This window comes from Struthio camelus, chromosome 4 (genome assembly GCF_040807025.1).
Source record: "Struthio camelus isolate bStrCam1 chromosome 4, bStrCam1.hap1, whole genome shotgun sequence".
NCBI lineage: Eukaryota > Metazoa > Chordata > Aves > Struthioniformes > Struthionidae > Struthio > Struthio camelus.
The window spans coordinates 76,641,807-76,668,998 of record NC_090945.1 but is presented as its reverse complement, the minus strand read 5'-3'; the positions used below and the strand labels follow the sequence as shown (position 1 = coordinate 76,668,998).

The following is a 27,192-nucleotide window of genomic DNA, read 5'->3' as shown; positions in this document are numbered from 1 at the left end:
AAAGGTAAGCTGTTTAGACAGATGATACAAACAACAGATTTCTAGAGGATCGTTACACTCGCACCGCTCTGCGCTCGCAGGCACAGGTGTGGCATTGAAAGGAAACGCAGGAATGAAATCCTCTGAGGTCCGTGTTCGTAGGAATATCATCTAGACTCGCCATTGCAGCACAGGACAGAGGAGGGGACCAAGGTGAACCGGAGAGCGGAGAAGGAGAAATGCTTGCTGCTATGGAGGGAAGGTGCCTCTGTACAGATGTCTCAGGAGCTCCACTGTGTCTTTCAGTGAACCAAGGCCATGGTTTCCAAGAGAAGTAACCTCCTTTCTGAGGAAAATGGTAACTTTTGCAGTTTTGCTCTTGCCGGGTGCTCAGTACGAGACTGGTCCTCAGCATGGAGAAGACTGCTGCGAGAGGAGGTGGCAAATGAAGCACTGCGGGTTTCGGTGCAAAGTGCATTGGTGCTGTGGGTCTGACGGGGCACCAAGTCATGCCAGCAGTTATTCTGGTGGTTTTGTGGCCAGCCAGTCTTCAGACAAACGCTGAATCTTATCGGCTGGTGAACTGAGCTTGCCTCTGGCTCGAGAAGCAAGATGAGGAGAGAATCGCTAAGGGAACATCTCTTCTGAAGGGTGGTTCAGGGGAGGAGACATCGCTGCCGGCCCCAGGGGTGCCTTTCCTGCAGAGATCGGCGTCCTGTCCCGGACAATCTGGAGAGGCAGGTTTTCTTTTTTTTCTTTCTCTGTTTTCCCTCCTGCTCTGGCTCTTGGGGAAGACCACAAGGAAGACTGGGGGGGTAAGAAACTGGAGAAAGCTCAATTTTAGCTCTGCATAAGGAAGCAGTTGCTTTATCAACCAACGTGCACTTCATTCAGCAAGGCAGAGGGAGGCATGTGGAGTCTCCATAATTAATATCAATGACTTTCTCAGAGGAGGGGTTAAAACTTGAGTCCTGGCTACTTAGATTCCCTTCTCGTGCTGAGGGGAGGGAAGAAGGGAGGTTTTATTGGAAAGCTTTTTTTTTTTTTTTTTTTTTTAGCAGATGTTAAATAGCACTATACCACTATATCAATCCGTCAATTATACTAATAGAAAACAGTGTATAGAAAAGTAGTAGAGGTGCATATTATACAGAGAAACAGCCGCCTCCCTTCCGCAGTGTAGAGGGTTTGCATCCGCGGGCCTGGCACGGCCCCGGCAGATGATGCTGTGAAAAGAAGCAGTTGCACGCACGCGTGCAAGGCACATGTAGGTGAAGAGTGCAACATTTGTGGACCATCAGGAACAAAAACTTGTTGCGGCTGGCCAGGGTCTCTTCCACCCTGTACTTATCTGTGCTAGGTCTTATGTTTGGAGCGGGAATAAAAATTCTTTAAAGCAAAGATCATACTTATCTTTGTTGGGTTTTTTTTTTGGCAACATATATATATATAGGTTATATATGTTTCAGTAGTGTTAATCAACATTTTTGGAACCCAGGTGGATTAAAGTCAGGAGAGGAAAAGCAATCCTTTAATAGATTAATAAAGTTTGAAAAGTGGGCTGGGCTTTGTACTAGGATGCATTGGGTTTGGTCCCAAATCAGATCCCGAACTGTAGCAAGAGGCTGGTGGTCTTTTTTTCTAAGCCCCTGTGTTACTTGCCTTGGCCCTAGTGATCCCCTGTTGCTGGCTACAAAGGCGGTCAGCAGAATTTGGTATGTTTTTATTAATATAGCTGCCTGGAGCCCAAGGTTAAGTGATGGGTATTTCAAAACAAAACAAAACAATAAATTAATAAAATGAACCTGTCACCAGCTGATCCTCTTCTGACCACCATCTGTCCCCTGATCATGTGATGTCTCCCAGCTGGCCACCCAAGAGACAAACCATGCGAGATCATCATGGCAACATATGCTGCTATTTACACATTTTTAAAGGTAATAGTTGCTAGGCTGTCATATTAGTAGTTAAGAGTAGTTATTTGGAAGCCAGTTGTTATTGTTTTTTTTTTAAGGAAGCCAGTGACTCAGCAGGTAATTTCTAGCAGAGACAGGTTCAGGGTTAGATCTCTGGAAGCACCTATGTACAGTATAGCTGATTCCCCCCTGTCCCCCCCCCCTCCCCCCCGACACACTTATGCTCGGGTGCATTTTTGTGCCATTTGTAATAAACAATAGAATAAATAAGATGGACAGAAGGCAACGAAGCTACAAATTTTATTAGTGTACCTTTTAGGAACATTATGTGCTCTCTTTGCCATCCCCAGGATGCAAACCAAGCTGTGCATTTTTAAACTATTGTTAAGATCAAGGATGTGGTTATGAGAAGACTTACAATTTATAGGATACTTAAGCATTAAGGATTGAGGCACAGAACATTTCCTGGGGATTAACGACTGGCTGGGTGAGCCTCAGGCCATTAACCCCTGCCTGTCATTAATCTGCAGGAAATGCCCAGCAGTGAGGTCGTTATTGCTGTTATATGCTGAAACAGAAAATAATAATTAAAAAAAGGTCCGTGATTTATTTATTTATTTATTTTTACATAACACAGTTGTATCTGGAACGTGGAGAATTAACATCTTTCTCTTGAGCGGGTCGCGCTGCCTGAATTAATGCATAGCATGCATCGCCCGCTTTTGGGGACGGTTATTGTGAGCTTGTGTGAATGGCCGTGGGGGCAGGATTTGGCCCACTGTTTGCGTTGCACAATTTAACGTGATGAATAAGCGCTGCCTCTCCGGTATGACTGCTGGCAGAATGTAGCCCTATAGAGAAAGCAGCTCAAAATGCTTGTTTTACAGCAAAGCAATTTATTCACAGTTCTAAGCATCTTGCAGCCTTTTTTTAACTCGTTGAATAATCCTTTTAGGTCCCCCCATAAAGCAGGTGAAATGCTCCTGCTGCAGTCCTAAGGCAGAACGCAGGCTGCATAAATAGCATCTAAATTACTAGGAATACAAAATACACGTACGGTAATACATACCTACAAAGGCAAATTCGTGCTGACAGGACTGCAGTATGTGCTTATCAGCAGCAAAACATCTCAGGCAGGGACAAAAAGAGAAGTGGCTTTATATTAAAATTGTATACGCATTTCTATGTATATTTAAACACTTAAATCCTGTTTTTGTGCATGTTCTTGGGAACAGATGCAGGCACCTTTTTAATGAGACTGCCTGCTTTAAACATTTATTAGGGTATAGATATATAGTTTTCATAAAGCTGCCTGAAGCTTTTTGCAGAATATCTTTGCAAAAGGCTTTTTTTTTCCTCCTTGTGTACACGGCCTCAGTCCTTGCAGCCTCCTAGAGAGCCTGTCAAGGCGCAACTTAAAAGCTCGTTCAGGCGACCATGACCCCCTGCTAGCAGATTGTCTGCCTAAAAGGTAAGGGAAAGCTAAAAAGAAGTAGAAACTTAAAAGTAGCTTCTCAAAGGCTGCATAGATCTTTTTTTTGTTAAACCTAAAGTGTTTAAAAGCTTTAATATTGATGGCCTGTCAACTTTGTCCTGATTCTTTGGCTTTCAGTTAAAAGGTTTTTGTTGTTGTAGCTTATGCAGTTGCTCTGTTGCTATGGAAACGTGACATCAAAATGACGTTTCTCTGTTTAAAAGCTTTTAACTAAATTCCTGCCTGTCAGATGTAGGCCCCATTTTGTGCACTCAAGCTTCAAGCTGTTGCAAAAAGGTTTCATATGTTCTCTTGTCATTCAAATTCTTTATCCACATATGCATGTCTTGCACTACCAAAACCTAAACTAAAAACTCAATCTGTATTAAGTGTCCTCTTTTAAAACCCTTTTAGGTCAGTCAGCAATGGCTGCAGCAGAAATTCCCAGTTACATTGTTTCTTCTCAGACTGAGAAACACAGAAGGGCCAGAAACTGGACTGATGCAGAAATGAGAGGTTTAATGCTGGTTTGGGAAGAATTTTTTGATGAACTGAAACAAACTAAAAGGAATGCCAAAGTTTATGAGAAAATGGCTAACAAACTCTTTGAAATGACTGGAGAGATTCGCCACGGAGAGGAAATAAAGATAAAAATTACAAATATGACATTCCAGTACAGGTAAGCTTCAGTTAATTCTTTTTCTTTTAAGAGATTTCAGCAGGGACACCGCAGTGATATTTGCCTTTCAGCAAGAAGTCTCATGCAGGAAATCTATAGATAAAAGCTTAAAGATTGTTCCTATCGCTTTTAAAATTCTCTCTTGCCAGTGCTGTTACGTCATTGTTAATTTTTTCCCCGTTTAATTTCAAACTCCGGGACAACTTTGTTTCTTTATTATTCCCTAGCATTGTTATGAAATAGAGGGTTGGAAATGTTATTCAGTGGTAAAACCGATTTTTTTTCTTTTTTTCTTTTTTTTTTTTCTCTCCTCTTTTCTGCTGAGGGGACGGGTTGTGTGTTAGCTTGGCAGCGGTTCCTTGCAGTGAAACTGCTGCAGTTTGAAGTGGCCAGTGAGAACCAGGTTTGCAAGGAAAAGTTTAAAAAAAAAAAAAAGGCAAAATAATTTATCTGGGAATGAAGTTCCTCGGTTTGGGCTTTGTGAGTCTGAAGGGTTACGCTTCGCAGGGCCAAGAATAATTAAATGTCTTATTGCTGAGTGACACGCGTTGCTATAATTATAGGCAGCAGCAGCAGCAGCAGCGAAGGAGACTAGTGTATCTGCAGGGAGAGACTCGAGGTGCCCTGCCAATCCCGCTGCGCGCGAGCGGGGGGCGGAGGTGCCTGCGGGGCCGTGGTAAAGAGCAGGCAGTGTCAGCCGGGAGGGGAAGCTGGCTGTGGAAAATGTGAGACGTTTGTGCATGTGTTGTTTGGGGGGGGGGAATTAGAACTTAACAGAAATATTTGCATATCTCCTTTTTTTTCCTCTTCCCCCCCCCCCCCCCCCCCCTTATCTCGGTGAGACACAAGCTGCCTCACACTGGAAATCCGGAGTGGTGATTTTAGCTATGTGTTTGTAATGCAAGAAAATCAAATATGTGACTCTCTTATTTAATCTCTCCTCAAAGCTCGTATTAATAATAAAAAAGGTTGTTACAGCCGGCAACCATGTTAAAACTGCTTGCTTTTCTGCAAGGCACCCTTGCTGTGCTTAATGCAGACTCCACTCATCAAATGGGAAACTAGGGGAAATCCTGTAAACCCCTTAACTTTCAATGTCCTCCTATGTTTGCAAGATCCACAAGCATAATCTTAATATCATTTTCCATAATATTAAACTTGATATTTTGTATCAAAGGCTAAGGTCTTCCAAGCGTTATGCTAACCCTGTTGTAATCCTTACAATTTTCCTTACTGAGACCGTAGAGGAGAAAGCTGGAAGTAAGAGAATTTTTTCTGCCCAGCGTCACCCCGCGATTCACGCCGGGATCCCGAATTACGGCGCGGGAGCCGGGAGGCTGCCAGGCCTCCGCTCAGCCTGCACACGCTGCAGCCCTCCCTATTGAGAAACGCGTCTCGTGGCACCGAGATTTTACAGGTGTTGAGCAACGCTGCACAATATTTGAAGTGCCATAATTGCTAAGTGTAATAGGTTATTTCTGTCAGCCTTTGTTCTGTGTTTTCAATTTTGTCATCAATCAGACCATCTCAGTTTTTCTAATTAATGTTTTTACTTTAAAGTTGCAGTGGGAGAAGGGAAGAAATACAATCACTCACACGTTACGCTCTGTGCGTGTGTGTGTAAACATTGCCCTTTGTTTATTCCTATTTTTATTCCTGTGCTGCTTCTGTGAACTTCTCAGATCGCTTCTGATGCATGTTGTCATCTTGCTTTTCTGTTTTGCAGTGCATTGCAGCTCGCTGCCCATTGATTAAGATGCTAATTTAGGAGAGTGAGAAAACTGCCCTGCACAGTCACGGTGCTGTTTCACTTTGTATTCTTGAACCTGAAACGCATCTTTCTTATTGTTTGCTCCTCTCCGAAGCGTGCTAGTGTCTCTGAGCGCTTTTGAGGAGAGGTGCTACAAAGAATAGGCACAAACAAAAGCGATGACTTACAATTTGTAGTTTTCTAGATAAGTTTTTCTAGATACTTTTTGTTGGTGTGCGAGGATGGCAAACACTGATGAAACTGTAAATGATGCTGGTTGCTCACTTTGCTTTGCTTTAAGGCACCTGAGTTTTAATCCACGTCGTGGTGCCCAGAGGGCGCTCGGAGAAGGTGCCTCACCTGGGTGTGTGTCAGGGCATCGTCACAGCGCTGTGGCGTGGACTGGCAAAGGAGATGCTGGAGTGGGGGAAAAAGTATTTTTGAGGCAATGTTTTGTAAGGCTTACGTAGAGTCACTAAACGTGACATGTAAGAACACAGCACCAGTCGCAGGATTAGTGGGGGCGCCTGCACCCAAATATTTCTTTCCCATTATTTCAGGATTTTTTTTTTTTTTTTTAGACAAGGGTTATGGTATTGTTAAGGTGCTATTAAGGTCTCTAATAAGACTAGAGACTAGGTCTCTAGTCTTATTTTGAAAACGATGGTCACAGTCTTAAAAGAACCTGATTAGACTATGTGATCAGATAACAGTACTATTTAGCAATGTGCCAGGATTTCATAAAGGAAAATAAAAATGTCCTCTACGCATACGTATGTATGTGCATGTGTACATGCACACAGATAATTTTTTTCTTTTCTTTTCTTTTTATAAAAGGAAAAGCAGTACTTGAACACTTCTAAACTACTCCTGTTAACCAAGTTTGCTGTTGCAAGTGTTATCACTGGCAAATTGTACCTTGGGACATCTCCTGAAACAGATATTAATGACCTGACACTGTAAAGGATGTAAATTACAAAACTAGTAGTTTTTTTTAACAGTCAACACATTTATAATGGTGCTTTCCAATCTGAGGATCCTGTAGCATTTTAAGATCCAGTCTTGTAAATAGTGCGTTGCTTATGAAAGCCATTAGTCACTGTGCAGAAGACATCAAAATGAGAAGATGACCGTATGCACGGGCAGGGGAGGAGCACTTCTCAGCCAATAATTATTGCGGTTGCTGCAGTTAATGTAAATACACTCATGCTCATTGCAGCACAGAGCTCCGAAAGGGCTAACAGACCCAAACACACACCTAGGTTCGTTCTTGGGTACGTTTGGATTTTATGTGGAATTTTGTGCTGCCAGATAAAAGTTCAGTGCATGTGAGCTCCTGTCAAAAAAGCAATTTTAGGGTGATTGTAGCTTATTCCTCTACATCTGAGGTAAAAACATTATTCAAATGTTAAAATGTCATTATATAAACCTATTTTATGTCATTATTTCCTCCATGAATTCTTGTGTTTATTTCTGACTGCCCTATATTTCAAAATGGTGACAAGAGAAAGAGAAGATGTTTAGAAAACATGCTTAGGGTGAAGGGTGGAAAGCTTTCCTTATTAAGAGAAATGGAAAAGTTTGTGACTTGTTTGGAAAGAAGGCAAATAAACAGAAAGGAGTTCTGGGGGTGCATAAAACATACAGTACGAATTTTGAGAACATAAAGCAGGTGTTCCTCTTGCCAAAATACAAAAAGTTATTTACCGAAATTGCAAGGCAAGAAAGGTAAAACTAAAGTCGTATAAATTTGTATTACGCTGCATAATCGGCATGTGAAACTCATTACTACTGAAAATCACTGAGACCAAGAGAGTAGTAGGTGGGTTCTTTGTTTTTTGCTTTGTTTTTACTAAGATTCAGAGGTTTATTAAATAAAAATGCAGACATTGTTTGTCTTCAAATTAGATACAGTTATGAAAGACAATGGGTTTCAGGGTTATTACTAGCTGGCAATGGAATAGGAAGCAACTGTCATTACGGGAGAATTATTCTAAAGCAGTCCAACAAAACATTTCTTGAAGTATTTAATATCAGTCTTTGTCAGAAGAGAGACTGCGCAGGATAGTGGGAACACTGGGCTGATCTGGTAGCAGTTGCCGTATTCCCCTGCGCTACTATAGATAGTCCAAGTGGGTAGATGAGGGCAGAGCAGTGGATGTTGTCTACCTGGACTTCAGCAAGGCTTTTGACACTGTCTCCCATCACATCCTCCTAGGTAAGCTCAGGAAGTGTGGGCTAGATGAGTGGACGGTGAGGTGGCTTGAGAACTGGCTGGATGGCCGAGCGCAGAGGGTTGTGGTGAATGGCGCAGAGTCAAGTTGGAGGCCTGTGGCTAGTGGTGTCCCCCAGGGGTCAGTCCTGGGTCCAGTCTTGTTCAATGTATTCATCAATGACCTGGAGGAAGGGACAGAGTGCACCCTCAGCAAGTTTGCTGATGATACTAAACTGGGGGGAGAGGCTAACACACCAGAAGGCTGTGCTGCCATTCAGAGGGACCTGGACAGGCTGGAGAGGTGGGCGGAGAGGAACCTCATGAAGTTCAACAAAGGCAAGTGCAAGGTCCTGCACCTAGGCAGGAATAATCCCATGCACCAGTACAGGCTGGGGGTTGACCTGTTGGAAAGTAGCTCTGCCGAGAAGGACCTGGGAGTGCTGTTGGACAACAAGTTAAACATGAGCCAGCAGTGTGCCCTTGTGGCCAAGAAGGCCAATGGTATCCTGGGCTGCATGAGGCAGAGTGTGGCCAGCAGGTTGAGGGAGGTGATCCTGCCCCTCTCCTCAGCCCTGGTGAGGCCTCACCTGGAGTACTGTGTCCAGTTCTGGGCTCCCCAGTACAAGAGAGACATGGCACTCCTGGAGAGAGTCCAGCAGAGGGCTACCAAGATGATTAGAGGGCTGGAGCATCTCTCCTATGAAGAAAGACTGGAAGAGCTGGGCCTGTTCAGCCTGGAGAAGAGAAGATTGAGAGGGGATCTCATCAACGTGTACAAGTATCTGAAGGGGGAGTGTCAAGAGGATGAGGCCAGCCTCTTCTCTGTGGTGCCCAGCGACAGGACAAGAGGCAATGGGCATAAACTGAACCACAGGAAGTTCCATCTGAACCTGAGAAAAAACTTCTTGACTGTGAGGGTGACAGAGCATTGGACCAGGTTGCCCAGAGAGGTGGTGGAGTCTCCTTCGCTGGGGATATTCAAAAGCCGTCTGGATGTGATCCTGGGCAATATGCTCTAGGTGACCCTGCTTGAACAGGGAGGTTGGACTAGGTGATCTCCAGAGGTCCCTTCCAACCTAAACGATTCTGTGATTCTGTGATTCTGTTTGGAGGAGACTATTTCAGGGCAAAATATACCATGCACTAAAATAACTCTTAGTGGAGTTTCAGTGTGTTGAGGGACCATTTCATCCAGTGTGGAAAATAGTTATCTTGGCTGAGTGGAAAACTCTACACAGGGCCATAGAGGGCAGGAAAATTTTTGCAGGTGCATTGGGGTAAAGTTGTACTTTCAGGAACTGCTGTAGAATCTCAAATATCTGTTGTGGATAGAACAGCCACCAAGATTTTAATGTTCAGTTTTAAAGACACTTGCGTAGTGAGTTGCACGAACTCCCTATTTAATCTGCTTTGGAAGGAGGAAGGGCTGAGTCAAGCCTGCTGGAATTCAAAGTTAAGCTCTCCCATGCGCTGGACATCAAAAGTAGTGCATAGATTAGTGTGCCACCTCTTGCAGTTTAGCGTCGCTTAGCCTACCTGCTGAATTCTTTCTATTATGTAGGCTACTTAGGGCATTTAGCACATATAGCCCTATAATTAGTCCTTCTAAAAGAAAGCACTTTGCTGTCACTGCTAATATACTGATCTTAATGTGTAACAGTGCAGCATTATCTATTGTTATTATATTACTACTGACATAGTATGCGCTGGCTTGTGAAAATAATACAGGGTTTGTAGAAGTTGCATAGTCGTCTATAGTTTTGACTGATTCCTTCTGATGTTTAAAAAGAAGAACTGTGTAAAAGCAAATTTATTATTTTCAAAAACATCGCCCTCCCCAAAGCCTAGAAAGCAGGATGCAGCTGTTGCTTTTTGATTTGAATCGCAGTCAATTAATGTTAATGATTGTTACATTTGAATCAGTCTTATGATTTGAATAAAAGATTAGTCTAATTTTTTTATTTTCATGTGTACATGATAGCAATTAAACACTGTTGCTTGTGTAATTCGTTGCTATATTCTATGACATTAAGCACTGGAATATTTGACCTTTGCTACAGCAAATGATCAAAGATAAGTGCAGCCAAATTACAGTAGAAAGTTAAATTTGAATATTTTACCATCTTTCTCTTCAATTTCAATAATTTATAGCAGATGCACAACTTAAGTACTGTACTTTCATACATCTTTCTTTCCCTCAGCATTGATTGGTTCATGAACAGTTGTTATTTATTATTTATTTTGAAAGCTTTTCTCAGAAACCCCAGGAGATGAATCTTGTATCCATTTCTTAAGGCAAGTGGTACTATCAAATACTGTAATAATAATAATAATAATAAAGCAATAATGTTTTGAGCGAAGAGTGGAAAAAAAGCAAGTTATAGATTGCATGTTTTTACTGACTAAATCATGATTTTTAAAATCTCTCTAGAACATAATGTTCTAATGATTTTATTTTAGAAGGTGGGTTAATAGGTGCAGAGAATAAAGTCTGAAGAAAGGTCAGTGACAGCACAAATTACTCAACTGGTGTCTCAGTCCATTCAGTAGTATGTTTTGGCAGTAGTAGGATCTCAAAGCCCATTAATTTATTCACTTCTCCACAGTAAGATGGACAGCCACATTTCAGAAGATTAAACAGGTGATAGAGTTCTTCATACATTAGATGTTTGTCCACTGGAAACTCACCTTTGATCCCTAGGTGTTTGGAGACAGTTCTCAGTTGCCTCTGCTCTGGGCAGATTTTTGACAAGAGCCTGATGAAACAATGACAAGACTACTAGGTTGAGATAAAATCACCATGAATTTATTTTGCAAGCTCTGACTTTCTTGCTTACCCGTTTCCTACCTACTTCCTCTGCCTGGCTCACTCACTCGCTCAGGTAGCGCTCTGCCAACGTATGTTTTCAGTGTTGAATGTTAGGCTCATCTTCCTCTCTCACAACTATTGTGTCCCAGCCTTACTATTGTCCTGTTCCTTTATGAACATCTTCATTTTTCATTAAGAAAAAAAAAGGCAAAACAAGCCTTTACATTTTGGGTACAACTAAGACCTGCTATGACGTATGATGATGACTGAGTTAAATGAATTCGTCTTTGTTTCTGACTTCAGTTCGGTTCTGTTAGGCTTATGCTTACAGGCAAAAAAAATCTCAGCTCTCTCACTAGGTTTTCTGAACTCCTCTGGCATTTTCAGAAAAAAACACTTTAAAGTTAGTGAATCCAGAGACTTGATACCAATATTACCAAGTTAGCTTATTTGATTATTATTATTTTTTTTTTAAACCAGGAAGTTAAAACATCGCCACTGTTCCAGTGAATGTTCTCTGCTTCCGTCACCTGCAGCATGCCTGCTCCTTTTTGCAAAGTACTGACAACTTCATTTCTCCTTATCGTCTGGCCTTTCCATCCATTACATCTTTTTTTTCTTTACATATGAGCCAAACTCTCTACAGCTAGATGGTTGCTGCTGATGCCGCTTTTAAGCTAGCAAAGTTCTCCTGCCCACTTGGTGGCAGTGACCTAAGCTTTTCTTAGCCTAGGGCTGCGGTAAGAAGTCAGAAGTGGAAGAACTGATATCCATACTATGCATTTAGAGCCAGGGAAATGTCTGGTTTTGTATAGCTGCAACTCTAGAGCTGTGTGGGCAGCTGTTCCTTAAAAATCATGATAGCTTTGTCAAAAGTAGTGGTCCAGGTGCACATGTGAGCTCAAATATAAAAAAAACCCAAAGTACTGATCTATTCAGAGAAGATACCTACTCTTGAAAAACGTGCTAAACTTTTAGCTCAGAATGATATAATAGACAATGCTAAAGGCAGAAAAATTTGAGCGCTATTCTAGTGAAAAATTAACACTTGAATGTTAATGTGTTCAGAATGGTCATTCGCACACCATCTATGAATCAAAGCAAGGTAATACTACTTGGAGCTGCCTTCATCTGGAGCTTATACCATATATTCTCTTAGTAGCAGTTGCTTACAGCTACACATCTAGTGTTACATTAGCAGTAAAAGAACAAACATGGAAAATGTGGGCCTCCTGCTGAATGAGGTGGGTAATTTAGTGACTGTAGCTGCAAATAATAAGGCTGAGGATACTCAGTGCCTTCTTTGTGTAGGTCTTCACGGACCAGGTCTGCCAGACTTTTGTGCCTAGAACAGGGTTCAAGGAATAGAGAAATTACCAGCAGTGGAAGAGGGTTGAGTCAGAGATCAACTTTGCAAGTCATGAAGATGGAGGGAGGTCCCTGATGACTGAAGAAAGGCCAGTGTTGCACCCATCTTCAAAAGGGCGAGAAGGATGGCCCAGGGAATTACAAATTGATTAGCTTCCCTTCAGTTTTTGGGAAGAGCATGGAGCAAGTCATCTTGGTGGCGACTGGGAATAGCTAGAATGGATTTACCAAGAATAAATCATATCTAACCAACCTGACTGCCTTCTGTGACTAAATGACTAGATATGTGGATGAAGGAAGAGCAGTGGGTGTCATCTAGCTTGACAGTAGAAAGTATTTTGACACTTTTCCCAGAATGTCCTTTTTTCCAAGTTTGAGTATTACATTCCAGATGGATGGACTACTAGATGGCTGAAAAACTAGCTGGATCACTGCGTTTAAAGGATAATAGCTAATAGCTTATACTCTACCTGGAGGCTTGTTCCAAGCAGAGGACCACAGGGGTCTGTACTGGGACCTGTCCTGTTTAATATTTTATCAATGATCTGAAGGAGGAGATAAAGTGCCTCTTCAGTATTTTATAGATGACTACAAGCTGGGGGGTGCAGTCTGTACACATGAGGGCAGGACTGCCATCCAGAGGGACCGAGAGAGGCAGGAGGAACGGGCTGATTTGAGCCTCATGAAATTCAACAAGGAAAAATGCAAAGTCCTGCACCTGTCGTGGTTGAATGCACTGCATTGATGCAGACTGGGGGACTGGCCAGCTAGGTAGCAGCTCTGCTGGTGAAGCCCTGGGGGTCCCAGTCGACAGTAGGTTAGACGTGAGAAAGCAATCTGCCCCCGAGCAGAGTTGAGCTTTATCCATGCTCTTTGGCACAATGTCTTGCAGCTCTCAAGGCTCAAACCACGTCTGGTGAAGTTGGCAGCTGCTGGACTTTGCACTGGCATGGCTGAGAAGTGCTCACGCATGGCTTTTTGCTGTCTCACCCGAAGGGATGTCTGACTGCATTGTAATGAGCAGCTGAGGATGATAACATAGCAAAACTTGTTACTCAAATATATTGGGGGTTTGAAGATGGCAAAACAATGTGAAATGTGGACTTGGCTAGTAGTTTATCGTGGTATATGCAAATAGCTTAAACAAAGTAAAAATATTCAATATTAAATGATAGTTGCTGTCAACCCTGTGTTTAGCTATTTTGTATCTGCGCTTGATGGATATGTATTCATATGTAGGTTGCACTAGATATTTTCTGACTATGAAATCACAGCAGCAGTTTGTGAAACATGTATGAAATTAAAATTTTGAATGCATAGAGGGCTTAAAAATACCGATGGCTGTGGAGGCTTTGCTATGCAGGACTATGATGTGCATTTCCAAATAGCTAGAAAAGCTCATCAGACCTTGCAAGTACAAGAAAAAAAGAAGAATCCTTAAACTGCTTTAAAATCTAACAAAATCTTTTTCCTTTCTTTCCTTAGTGGTGGATTTCCTCTTACTCTAGGCTGAGAGCTGCTTAAATGGAAGAACTTCAAGTTCTCACTTTTAAGTTTGGCACCATTTTTAGCATGTTTACATGTTATTTAATTCTATCCTTTGCGGGGCCAGCATGGGTGGGCAGGATGGATTCTGAGGAGGAAAAAAGTGTAAAATGCTTCAAGAAAAGGGCCTGGGCCAGGTGCCCAACAATAGCTCTTACCCTTTTTTCTGCAAACCTCTTCCTAACTAGGAGAATTAGAATTTGGTTCAACTTTTTGTTCATTTGAATGACTAGCTTATAAAAATGAAACATTTGTCATTGGTCTTGCCTTTCCTGTTTTGTTCCCTTCATGCACTTTGATGTAGAGTAACAAGATTGCAACTGAGAAAGGCAAACGAAGAGAAAGCTGGGGACTCTGTCTCAGCAATGGAGTTTCTTTGAAATATATAACTTATCTATACACTTCAGTTTTATGTTTCTCAGTAAAAACAAATAAAATAACGATGTGCACCAAATGGGCTGGAGGTGAGCTTTGTTGTTAGGACTGAATAATACATCTCATAATAAGGTGTGTGTGAAGGACGAGGTCTCAGACGAGAGACTCCTTTTGCTATCATGTTTTAATACATGCTGTTTATAATGCATTATTAACCACTTTTACTTGGGTTTTTTGGTAAATAAATGAAATTCTATGCTTCTTCCTACACTGATCCTGACTCTGTAACAGATATATGGGAATCTACATCTTATGGTTGTCACTAGGATTTTCACCAGGACAATTCAAATTTTTAGGCTAAGTTAGGAAAACAATATGAATTCCGTTTATAGACGCTTATGTTCATAATGAAAAATAAATATTTGTTCTTTGAAGCATGGAGGGACATGACTGACCATAACTGTTCGGTTTGATAAAGGCAGCAACTTGTTCCCCGCTCTGGTGGTTTTAGTGCACTGTCAGGCCCCCTGTCAGATTGGTTAGTATGGCACTGTATAAGGAGAAGAAAAATTATTGTATGATTAATGTGGTTGTACTATTTGAACATGTTCCCCTTACCATTAGAAGCTGTAGTATTCTTTATTTGTATTGAATCTCATTTGGGATAGCATGTGTCTTTTTATCGCAGGTTAAAACCAGGAAAAGAAAGTTAATGGCTTCACTGGAGATTTAAAGAAAAAAAAGTCTAATTTTGTTCTCATTAACAACTTTCAGTTTGACTCCCAAATGTGACCAGAGGAAATATTTTGAAATAGATGTATATGATCTGTATAAAAGTACTCTTAAAGGAAAACAAGCATTAATGTTGTGTGCCTTTTCTTGCAGGAAATTAAAATGCATGACTGACAGTGAAACGGTTGCACCTGACTGGCCTTACTACAAAACCATTGATAGGATCTTATCCAAAGTGACAGACCACAGCGATGTGAAAATGCATGAAAATCAGCAGCCAGGTCCTTCTACATCACAGACGGAGGCCTCGCAGTCTCCATCAGCTAAGTCTACACCTCTGTACTTGCCATACAACCAGTTTACATATGAAGGAAGGGAAGAGTGCTTTGAAGATGAACATTCAGAGAGCTCGTCCAGCTTACTTTCTTACAAGTTGAGGTAGCATCTAATTCTTTTTCCTTTCCTGTATTTCACAGAATGAACCAGATCTGCTATATAAAAGGAAGATCCTAGAACACTTTTCTCTGATGACTATTGTAGCTTTTCTGTAAATCACAAATGAGATAAGTTCTCCAGTCTCAGCCATTCTGCTCATCTAGGGTACTTCCTTCCTTCCTTCCTTCACAGGAGAGTAGAAAGACTGGGCAAAAAGTCACATATTATTGCCAAAATTCAGCATGCATGTCACACTGATCACGTGAAGCAGAGTATTTGTATGGAGTACAGGCATGTTCTAGATAGTATAACAGTGCAATGAGAGATGCAGCGTATGGCTCTGATGTACTTTTGTCTTGATCTAGTCTTGCTTTTGGTAGTACTATTGAATTTCACGAGTACGAAATTTCACTTGCTTCAGCTAGTACTCAAATGATGACAAGATGCAAACTAAATATTTCTGAGGACACTGAAACAATGGTACTCATGCAGTTTGAAAGTACATTACCGTCATTTAAAATATAATTGAGTATGTCACTTTTTCACGGTAAATGCTAATTTGAGAATGCAAATTTGTGTTTCCTTTGCTGATAAGATCAGAGTTCTCTGGGAAGCACAATTTTAACAAAAGGCAGGGTTGTACAGCTGATACAAAATTTTGACTTACTGGTCTCATTTTTCACCCAGAGTGCTGTGGAAATAAGACTTGATTATAGTTTTCTGATAGAAGAAAACACGTTGATCCTGGAGATCCCTATCATGAGTCTGAGAGGCTTTAACTATGGCAGTAAAATTATCTGTCAGTCATGCAACTGAGAAGCTGTTGAGCTGGAAGAAGAACCAACCAAACAAGTTTGGGTTATGGGTTTCCAGGACTACTTTTGGATGAGTAAAACCAGGATAAATTCGTTCAATGATTCAAGGAAACGGTACTTGAATTGCTGATAATTCTAAAACATACTTTTTTGCATATTTTTGGTACTTCAGTATACATTCTTTGAATAATTCTTAAACTATAACAGCCTTTTTGTTCACAAGCAACAGTTTTTTGAATCATACCTCATATTAAGTAGTTGATATCCCTGACATATAATCTATCTTGATTTAGGATCTGTAAACTCCAAGATCACATTTCTTATGCAGACTTTTTTTTCTCTAGTCAGAATTTTATTTCTGTTAATATTATTTAATATTTAATTTAAAGGTCACTTTTTTTTAAACATGAGATATATTTATTCACTAGACTATTTGATAACATAATTAATGTAATTTTTAAAAGCAAGTTACCTCAGCTTAGGGACAACTCCAGGCCAACACAGATTTTGGTGAGTGGGAGGGGAGGAGAGAGATCACCACACTAGGTTTTACTACAGGGTGTAGACGAGCCATCACAGAAGTGAAGCTAATCAACGACAAACGTACATCCAATTGCACGTTTACTCCCACTCTCATGTAGATACTTTCATTTACAGGTAAAGTGAGCTTAAACCACTCTAACTGAATTCTCTCCATAGTGATAAGGTCTGACGATTTTAGGCTATAATGAATTTTGGCCAACTTCAGGTTCAGTGATTTCTGCTTCATCCAAGGTAATTACCTAAGTTGTTTCAGTCAAAAATATTTGAACTTTACTCAGCCAATTTGAAAACTTCACACCATTTAAGTCTACCCTTTAATGGCATGCACTGGCTCTGAACAGGCTGCAGGTCCATATGGCAGGTAATGACATGCTGTCTTTGCTGTAGCTCAGGCCACAGTGGTGCCGTTGTCCAGTAAGGATGGCTGTGAAACTGGGTTTGTGGAGGGGAGGGAAAGACAAGTCAGCTGTCTGCATGCTAGCGCTCTGTAATACATTGCTTCCCAACTACTGGCCGTGCTCTGACCGTGTTATTCTCTACTGCGGTCATCAAAATATTTTGTACAATGCAATACTGTGCATCTCATTTAACTGCAAAATATGTGCATGTTCATAAGTTCAAGAGCAGTTGTGTATTTGTGTTTAAAAAAAAGCAAAAGCCAAAAAAAGATCTATAGCCACCCCTTGAGAGATGAGCATGACATATCAGGTGAGTGACATGATCTGATTAAAAATGTGCAGGTACTTGTGACATTAATAGGGCCTGTATCTGGAAGGAGGAAAAGAGATGTATTACAGTAGTTGTGGGGGTCATGGAAAGCTTGTACAACTTTGACCTGTTTAATTCAGCCGGATGAAACAGAGAAGTGTAGGGAGTCCTTTTTTGACCAGAATGAATACAGCACTTGCTAATGATTTCAGATGGGTTGAAATCACTTACAGCTGCCATGATAAGACAGGAAAGATATTTCTTTTAGAGGTTACTAATGGAATTATGAGTTGAGAAGCAATTTTCAGCTTAAGCAATTAGTGTGTCATCCTGTATATCAAAAACACTTTGAAATAACCAACAAGAGAGAAAAGAATTGGCATACAAAATATAGATCCATCTTGTTTTTTTGTAAATGCATTGTCTCTAGAAAGTGCATGGATAGTCCAGTAGGCTAAAAAGAGACCTACAGACAATCTTGGGACTTTGAATAAAAAAAAACAATTCAGGTCCCCAGTTGCGCCCTCAATTTTTGTATTTTACAACTACATGTAAAACATGTATTTTGAAAAACATACACATATATCTATTTGTAAAATCTAGATATATTTTACACCTGTATATTCCTTATTTTTCTATGAAACAGACTATATACAGATCAGTCAAATGTACATGATTTTTTTCCCAGTACTAAAAATCATGATGTTAGGGTGACAGCCGATCAGTGAAAAAACTCAAACTATTTGTGTGTGTGTGTATTTTTAAGTCAGCTTTAAAAGTCTGAAAATCTTACTCTTGTCACCTTAAAAACTTGAGCTTTTGAGTGTCAGCTTTGTATTTTCCATAGTATCACTGAATGTAGCAGGAGGCTACATACTTTTATGTTACAACATAAATTATTGGATTTAATGTTTAGTTTCATGATAGAGAAAGATGTCAAGATTTATACTTCAATAAATACATACTTTCAAGCTAGAAATAGTTGAAGCTAGTTTTCTTTGAATTTTACTTGACGTTTGAGTGTGGGACCTTCTTGGAAAAACCTTACATTTCACTAAGTTAGTGATAGTACGATTAACATGGGATCAAATTAATATTTTTGCTGCAATTCCCAGATGAGAAAAATCATTTGGAACCCTTACTTCCCTTTAATGGGGCATCCACTATTAGTTCAGTATTGTACTTACACTGCTCTTGGGCTTCAACAAAGCTTGCCTTATACTGCAGTACCAATAAAACGTGACAATAATAGAATTATTGTCAGATAATATAATGAAATGTGATGAAGTCTTGTTTTGCAGCCTAAAAAAATTTTTCAAATCAAAATTTCTATCAACGCTATACATGACATTTTATTTAATTGAAAATAGTTCTTTTTTTCCCCATCCTGTGGACTTATTTATGGTTTTGTTTTTTATTGGTTAAGTAGTAACAGAACATTATACAGACTGTATATGTGGTTCAGATGTTATCTGTTCTGCCGTTTTATCATACTGAAAATTGGGATGCAAAGAAGTTACATTCATCGATTGATAAACTATAGTGAAGACCACAATATCGTCTAGTCTGACATCCTATTAAACACCATTCACGTACTGAATCCAATTACTCTGATGTAGGGCACAGAAATTTTCTTTCCATGACATGATTCCCTTCAGCAGTGGACTACTGCACTCAGAAACCTCATATCTATGTTGTCCTCCACATCTTTGTTCCTATGATTTGTTTGTTGGAAATTTTCCACTAGATATTCAGTCTAGATCTGATGTGCTCCAAAGACTGAGAATTCATGTTTCCCTATGGAATTCTGTTCTAGTGATTAATCCCTTGCTTAAACCAGTGTCTTGTTTCTAATTTGAATGTATTGAGATAAGTAGAAGTAACATGCGAAAGTTTTTAATTTTTCACTATATTGGAGGCTCTTTCAATATTTTGTGCTTTTTGCCTTGAGGTAGTTGTAAACCATGATCATACCATCATCTGCTGGTATTCATTGTTTTTTAAAAGGTAGGTTGAGTTATTTGGTACTAGAGGGTTTACACATACAGAAAGTGCAAGAATAGGTAACATGAATTAACCAAGATGTGAATTGTGTAATAGAATTTGAAGTGCATTAAAATTTGGTGCGAATGCTAATTCAGGAGGTAGCAGTTTTGGCAAGGCCTTCAATCTTTTTAAAATTAAGCTATGGCTATTCAAAATCTGAATGGGCAGCCGCTACAAAGAAATTTGAGCTTTAGGTTATGTACATTATACAGTGCATCTTAACTCGTTATGTGGACTTGTTATCACAGCAAGGTGCTTTGCCCACCCTCCAAACCATTTTTGTGGTTCTTCTCTAGACGTTACTTCAAGGATGAGTCTCATTAATTCCTGAATACATTTGGCTGTATTTGGATGAACCTAGTTTACCAGAAGATCAAGATTGCTCTGGTTCTCAGTCCTCAAACTCTAAAGATATTTGTGTCATCTCTAATATTTTTTTCCCAGACCATTGTTAATTCTTTTTCATAAATATATGGGTTATGGAGGTTACTCAGATTTGTACATAACTATGAAAGCACAGACACGCCAGATACAGTGGTCAGCAGTTGAGAGCCATAAATTGCAGAAACTGACAGTGCTGGAGACCCATTTGACATGAAGTAGTCAGAAAGGAAGAACCGTTAGTCTGGTTTTGTGGAGGTAGCACATTTGGTAAATGGATTACTCTTTATATTTAAATTCTGTTTCATTAATTATTCACACACACCCCTTGAATATGAACCTTACCTGGTGAGTTGTAGGTTATCAGCTGAGGAACTTTTTAATTGAACAGTGAATTAAACTGATCTATCTAACATAGGTAGACAGCAAATACATTTGAAACTGGAGACATCTTGCCTAACAGCAGCTGGAGGTTTTGCTTTGTTCCACCTGGTCCCAGTACATACTGTCAACTCTATTCAGCCTCCTAGGGGAGGGGGAACTTTTTTTTTTCTTGGTTTTCTTTGCTGCTTTGAACCCTGCCTGTCTGTTTTGGACCATTGCGTGGAAATAGCTTTCCAAGGTTCTGCTTGGAACGTGATCCCAGTGCCAAAGCTCTTCCATGCTTTCTTTGCTTGTGTGCTCAGGGAAACATCAGTGCCAATTCTCTTGGAGACTCTTTGTCATAGACACTGGCCTCCCAAAAGTACCAGCAGATTGTCTTTGAGATCCTGGATTTCCTAGACCCCTTTTTTCTCCAGATCTCAAAAATCTACCCTCAGAGACTAGGCTTTGCAAAGAGTGGAGGTGCTTCTTTCAGAGAGGGAGTGGATGTTTCCTCTCAGCATCTGTTGCACCCCTCATCATTACAGAGGTGTTGGCTGCAGAGGAACATGATGCAGAAAATCAGCAATGGGAACCAATTGATCTTTCACAGTAGACACTGATCATTTCATGTGCTGGTGCGTAGAGACTGCTAAACTGGAAGTAGTCCTAGCTGAAACTATTTCAGGATATTGATGCTGGTGGGATGCTCAGTGCTGAACCTTATAAGCCATATTCCTAGGCCTGCTTTCCTTTTGATTTTCTGCTAGAAAGAGATATTGACAGTAGAGATCGGTCTCTTGGCCCTACCTGGGAGACTTTCAACTTCTCAAGAAAGATGGCTCAGTATCTTAGGAAACACTTCAGGATTCAAGTGACTCCTTCAGGAATCACTGGATGTTTAGCATCATTCCAAGTCCCTGAGGGCTGTTTACTCATAAATTACGTTCTTTAGATTCTTCTTTCCTTCTTTTGTAGACCTCTTCTCAAGAGGTCTCCTTCAAGAGCTATTTTGCGAGAAGAGAGGATTAAAAATTCCAGGTCCCTACTACGGATTTGTGTGGGACCACTGAAGCCCTCTCACTGATGGTCACCATGGCTGCAGAGAAAATGAGTTTGAGAGCACATGAAATATAGGGGTGTCTGAAAAGGTTATTTCTTTTCATTGAAGGCTGGCTTATTACCAAGTTGTGTTTGTTAACTGTAAACAGAAACACAGTATTTAGGAGACCTTAAAAAATACTTGTGCCCTGTTTTTGGGGAAGGACTCTGAGCTATGGCTGACACCTGATTTTGAGCAGTGGTTACTTGCTCAGTATTAGCAGACTGCCGATACTGCTGTTATGGCTTCCCAGGTGGCTGTCATCATAGTCAGATATTTTGACTCTCTCTCTCTCTCTCTCTCTCTCTCTTCCCCCTCTCTGGAGCTCTCTCAGACAGTTACTGTGTTGAACCCAGCTATACAGGTAATAGCTTTTGATGAGCCTCATATGTTTAACTGAAAAACAGATAACATCTTGCATTCCTATATGGAATCTATGACAACCCTTCAATCAATTGTTTTTTCTTCTCTGAAAATAAGGCTCCTTTTAGTTCAATCCAAATCACCCCATCTCCTTTTTCTGCACTTTTTTCTGTCCCAATTGAAATTAAAAAAAAAAAAAAAGTGGTAGCCACAATTGCCAAGAAAGCTCTTGCAATACTCAGCGCAGCTCAGTATTCTTGGCATGCCCCAGATTTTCTCTTTCATTCCTTATTAAGGACCATTCTCACCAAGGCTTACTCTGACAAGATGTCCTCATTGCCCAGTGTCCCAGTGCTCACCAGTTTCAGATAGAGAGGTTTTACCACAGCTTCTTTCTAGTACTGTAGGGGGCAGAGGATAGAGATTTGCCTGGTTTCTGGTAATTAGATCCTCTATGCAGAAAATTCAAGTTCAAAAAATGGCTTTGGCTGAAATAATGCCATCATTTCAGAAATCAGATTGGTTTGTTGCTCTGTCCCCTTGAATGCGTGCTTCTCTTACCTGTGCAAGTGAAGTGACAGGAACCATCGAATAAACAGATCCAGTGTTGTCCTTAGACTACTGTAGACCTTTTCCACTCGGTCAGCCTCTTTGAGAACCACATTTCAAATAATTCTAACCCTTTGAATTAATGGGGCAAAATTGAATTTGGTATCAGCCAAGACTCATTCTTTGCAGGATGTCCAGCTATGATAATCTCATTGACCAGCTGAAGGCTTGGGCCACAGTTTATGCAAAGAGCAACATGTATTTTTTTGACCCATATCTTTGCCCAAAGCCAAACATGATATATTGGATCTGCAAAGGTGAGCTCACTTCATATACCTTCCTAAGTTCTGCTTAACAAGAATAAAGATGACTTTTCCTTTCCCTTAGAATCACCATAGCACTGTAATGATGAAAAGCCCTTTGAAATGTAGAACAACTTTGAATACTTGGATAACCTGAAAGCCAGTGGTTTTTGGTCACCATATCTGTGTAAATTTGTAAAATTATCTATCTGTAACTGAAGGCTTTTTTAGATGTGTAGTTCACATGCATGTTTGCTTGCTATCTGCTGTTCCTCCTCCTTCACAGTCCAGCATGCTCCTTTCTTAGATTACAGGGTAAGAGAAATAGATCTTGTATGTGTGTGTGTGTATGTGTGTGTGTGGGGATGTTCTGACTCGCACACTTTGTGTCAGTAAGCAATGAGCAGACGTGTCAATGGCTTCTGCTACAATAAAAAGCCTGTGGTCTTGAGTTCATATGTTGAACAGTCACCCCAAGTTAGGCTGGCCATGTGAACTACACATCTTGAGAGCCCTCAGTTTGTTTTTAGGTTTATATTTCTTCCCAGACAGTAACATACCATAAAGCAGCATGGAGGAAATTCTTAAAATATGACCTAAATTGCACATGTCAGTTTTACAGATTGATAGTGGGTTACAGTATGCTTGAAATATCAGCTAAAATGTTAGACCTTTGAAGTGAAATATGACTGTTTTTTTGCTAGTGATCCTATTTGATAGAATTTGTAGTTAAACATAAACCAGCTTCTCTTAAAATAAGCAGGTGGTAGACATAGTACCCTGTATTTCCGATAGACGTATTTGATGAAAAAACAAGCTCTTTTAACTGCCACGCCAAAATTTCTGTAAAGCCGAATATGAAATGTGATCAACCTGTGACCTACATGATAAAAGGGAACCTTGCAAAGGGTAGCCTGCTCAACTTGTATGTAGTTTATAATGCTTTGTGCTGTAGCACATAAATAAGTGGTTGGTGCAACCGCTTTGCCTCAGCGTAAGGGCAAATTCTGAGACGAGTATGCCATAGTGGGATTAGCCTCACTGGTGTGATGCTTTAAAAAAAATAACAACTAGTATAAATATAATAGCTAGATAAGCAAAAGGTCTCTCACAATACAACTTTTAAACTTGAGGTGCAAGAAATGTCAAAAGAAAAAGAAAATATTATGCCTCACACTCTTCAGGAAAAATTCTTGTTAAAAACAATGAGATTAAAAACATTTTTTACAGTCAGTAACACTATGAAATAGTATAGTAAATACTTATGTTTTGGTGTGAACTTGGGAGGGAATTTATTGGAGAATTCATTTTTTTAAAACCAGCCTTAGTTATAGCTTGAGTTTTAGGTCCTAACATTTTTTTCATGAGTTTAATGGCTAACAAATCTTTGTGTTTCAGAGCTGAAGAAAGACCAGTTAAGAAAAGAAAAATGCAAAGCTGCAGCTTCCAAAAGAAGAAGCTAAAATTAATGGAGGCCATGTTGGAAGAACAAAAGAAGTTAAGTAGAGCTATGGAAGAAACCTGTAGAGAAGTGCGCAGGATTCTGGATCAGCAAAACATCATTCAAGTTCAAAGCTTACAGCTACAGGAGAGAATGATGAATCTACTGGAGAAAATGATCTCCAAATCTAACGTTTAGTTTCCTTTGTGAATGCCTCGGAGATTATTGTTGATATTATAGACATCCCTTTATCGCACACCTTATGTGTGTCTATTGCCCTATTCCCAGGTTTTCCATGGAAATTAAAAATCTTAGTGTAATCATAGTTAAGCAAAGAGAAGAGAGAATGCAGGGTGAGAGCTATTCAGTGTGAGAAAGCTAGTGCAATAAATGCCTAAGTTGAACTATTTTTATACAGAAAGGTTAAGGGATGAATAGCTCTGGGAACTTTTTTCAGTACTATTTATGCCTAGGTCAGGTATGATTTTACAAACAGCAGTGTTGTATGTTGCTTCACATCAAGGACTGCAGCCTGACCTGTTGTAGGAGAACAAAGTAGTGTATTTCTAAACATGCTAATTGCATCTTGACTTTGCTGATGATTAAACCCTGTTTTGAAACATATGCAGTGATTGTACAAGTGACCTTTGGTTCTTGTGAAGAGCTAGTTGGGACCATGAGATACATCAATTTAAAATCCATGCCTGATATGAATAGTACTCTAAGATATTATGGTAAAAAACCACTTTTGATAATAAAAAAACCCAAACCAACCTTACTATATACTGAATACTAAAATGTATAGAAGATACTTGAAGTTGCTTTTGATATTAAATGTATAATTTTTTTCATTATTAACTGGAATCTGTTGACTTAATGAACAACCAGCAATGAAAACTCGCATTTATTCTCTACCACAAAAGAAAAATATTGTACTGTGTGTATATACTTATATATATATATACCTATATATATATATATATATATCTCAAAAGAAATAAAAAAAAAGAAGCTTATTTATTATTGCTGGGCAGATGGTATGCTTTGGGACATGCAAATTACTGGGAGAGATAACGAAGTTTTAAAATCTTAATTGCAATGTAACGATCTCCTGTACTGATGACCAAAATATATAGATGGAAATTACGAAGAATGCTCAATGCTTCTACATGTATTTGCGGGTGGAACAACTGTGGTAGGCAAGTGGATGTTTTAAGGAGTGGTCAGTAAAAGAGATCAACATTGGTATACCACAAGAGGGAGCTGAAAGCATAAAGGTTTATATTTATTTAAGTTTATTTAAATGGTTAAGATGAAATATTAGCAAGTGTTTGATGCTTTAATGAATGATGACTTTGAAATTGCCTTTAACATAAATTCAGAATGTCATCAGATGAATTTGATATACACCATTTCTTTCTGCTTACTCTTTGAAAAACATATTTCTCCTGCTTTCACTGTATTTGCAGGATTGAGTATCCAAGATTAGATTCAGGTATAGAAGTAAAGAATTAATGTTAGTAGTTGAAACTCAGGCCATTTTCCATTCTCACCATTAAACAATGACTCCTCTTGAATATTTATTTTTGAAGTTATTTGTATTTTCCTATATAATCTAACATATTGTTATCTAAATTAATGTTAGATATTATAAAATCCAGGCCTGACCAATTAATTTGTAATTATGCCTAGTGAACAAGATAAAGGTTATCCTCACCAAGCAAATTAATAATATGTGAAAATATTCCTGAAAAGATCCTTTATGTATGAAGACCAAGAATGACACAGTTCTAAAAAAAAAAATGATTATTGTATGTAAATGCGGCCCCTTCCTGCAGAGTTTAAATCATGATAACAGGATAATTCAAATGCAGTAGAAGATGGAACCTGAAGAAAATGGTGGTTGCTAGTATATTCCCTACAGGTAATTTTGAAAGCAGGATTGTTCCTAAGGTCACACAGGTGATCAGTGTACTTGTAAGGACATCATCATACATGCGTCTGAGAGGGAGATAATGTGTGTGTGAGGGGAGTGTCTGTGTGTGTGTGTTTTTAAGTGTCTGGCACATTTCAAATGTAGAGATGTTATAGATTCAGGTAGTTGATGTATCCATGCTGTACTGCTTCCTGACACTTTTTTATGTAAAAAGGAACTCCCCCTTGACTCCACAGGAATTAATGTTTACTCATGTAATGTACTTTAACTTTGCAGTAATTAAATCCAATTAATGAGCAATAACAATGGCAGCATATTTGAACCTTGTACAGCAGAGTAGGTAGCCCCCCTCCTTGCTTGCAACGAGAATTATAATTCCACAGTTGTATAGACACAGGAATGCAAGAAATCTCCTGGTTCTTTGCCTGCTACTACAAGCAACCATGTCACATAATCCTTTTAGTAAACGTATGGAATTGCAGCTTAAAGTGAGTGGGGTGTTTTGTCCCCAGAATCATGAAGAGAGCTGCATTACGAATGGGTAAGTTCGAATTGAGAAGATTGTTTCCAAGTTTATTCATGGTCAATTTACACCTGTTTGTTCTTGTGTCAACACTGTGATTTAGCTGCATCTCCAGTCCCCCCCCCCCCCCCCCCCCGCCCCAGAATCCATGTGGCCCTTCTTCAGAAGAGTAACACTTTTACTTTTCTGTTGCAAAGTAGGGATTATTCTGTTGATTGTTTTGCTAATTTTTCTCTTTTGAGTGCATCCTTCTTAAAGATGAACAACCAGAATGACATACAGTATTCCAGTATTCCTCTGAGCATTGTCTTATATAACTACATTAAAGGAAGTAGTGTTTGTTTGCAGGCTGTGAGATTTTATTTCTACATAAAACACCATTGTTAAGTAGTTCCATTTTTTAAAACCTCATCTCTTTAACAAAAGGCTTTATATCCACCCTTCCAGATTATCTGTTATAGCCTTGTTTTTGTCCAGAGGGTGAACACAGTGCTGTTGTAAACAAATATAACTAGCTTCACATAAGTTAGAATTTCTTAATGTTTTTTTGACAACAGATTGAAAAATTCCTGCCTAAACATAGTTTCTCTTTGCTGCTGTTCATTTTGTTTTAGTAATGGCTGGACACTTGATTGAAAAATTAAGCTGAGTAATTTTTCTGGTTTTGTTTTTGTAGGCAGGAACCTATCTCATCTATATGGGACAGCTGGCTGCAGGTAAAGATATTTGAATATTGAGATGTTCAGACCAAATATAACTTGAAAGACCTGCCTTGAATTAAAATGCTTGGTAGAACTCCTGGTTTTGCAAGACTGAGAAACTGTTTCTGTATGAGTACGAGTA

The 27,192-nt window shown here is 39.6% G+C and overlaps 1 protein-coding gene across 6 annotated transcripts in view; it reads left to right on the top strand.

The window, feature by feature from the left end:
* MSANTD1 (Myb/SANT DNA binding domain containing 1) overlaps nt 1-24,808 on the top strand; it is a 45,234-nt gene extending 20,426 nt beyond the window's left edge. For 3 of the 6 annotated variants that reach the window (XM_068943477.1, XM_068943478.1, XM_068943482.1), the window contains 3 exons: nt 3,784-4,048; nt 14,996-15,280; nt 23,848-24,808. In XM_068943477.1, coding sequence (XP_068799578.1) covers nt 3,784-4,048; nt 14,996-15,280; nt 23,848-24,088 — 791 coding nt within the window. In that variant the 3' untranslated portion in view covers nt 24,089-24,808. Of the gene's footprint in view, nt 1-80; nt 717-3,328; nt 3,367-3,582; nt 3,667-3,783; nt 4,049-14,995; nt 15,281-23,847 lie in introns of those variants that run through there. The other 3 variants (XM_068943480.1, XM_009686174.2, XM_068943479.1) reach the window with 3 other exon arrangements.
* The last annotated feature ends 2,384 nt before the right edge of the window (nt 24,809-27,192 follow it).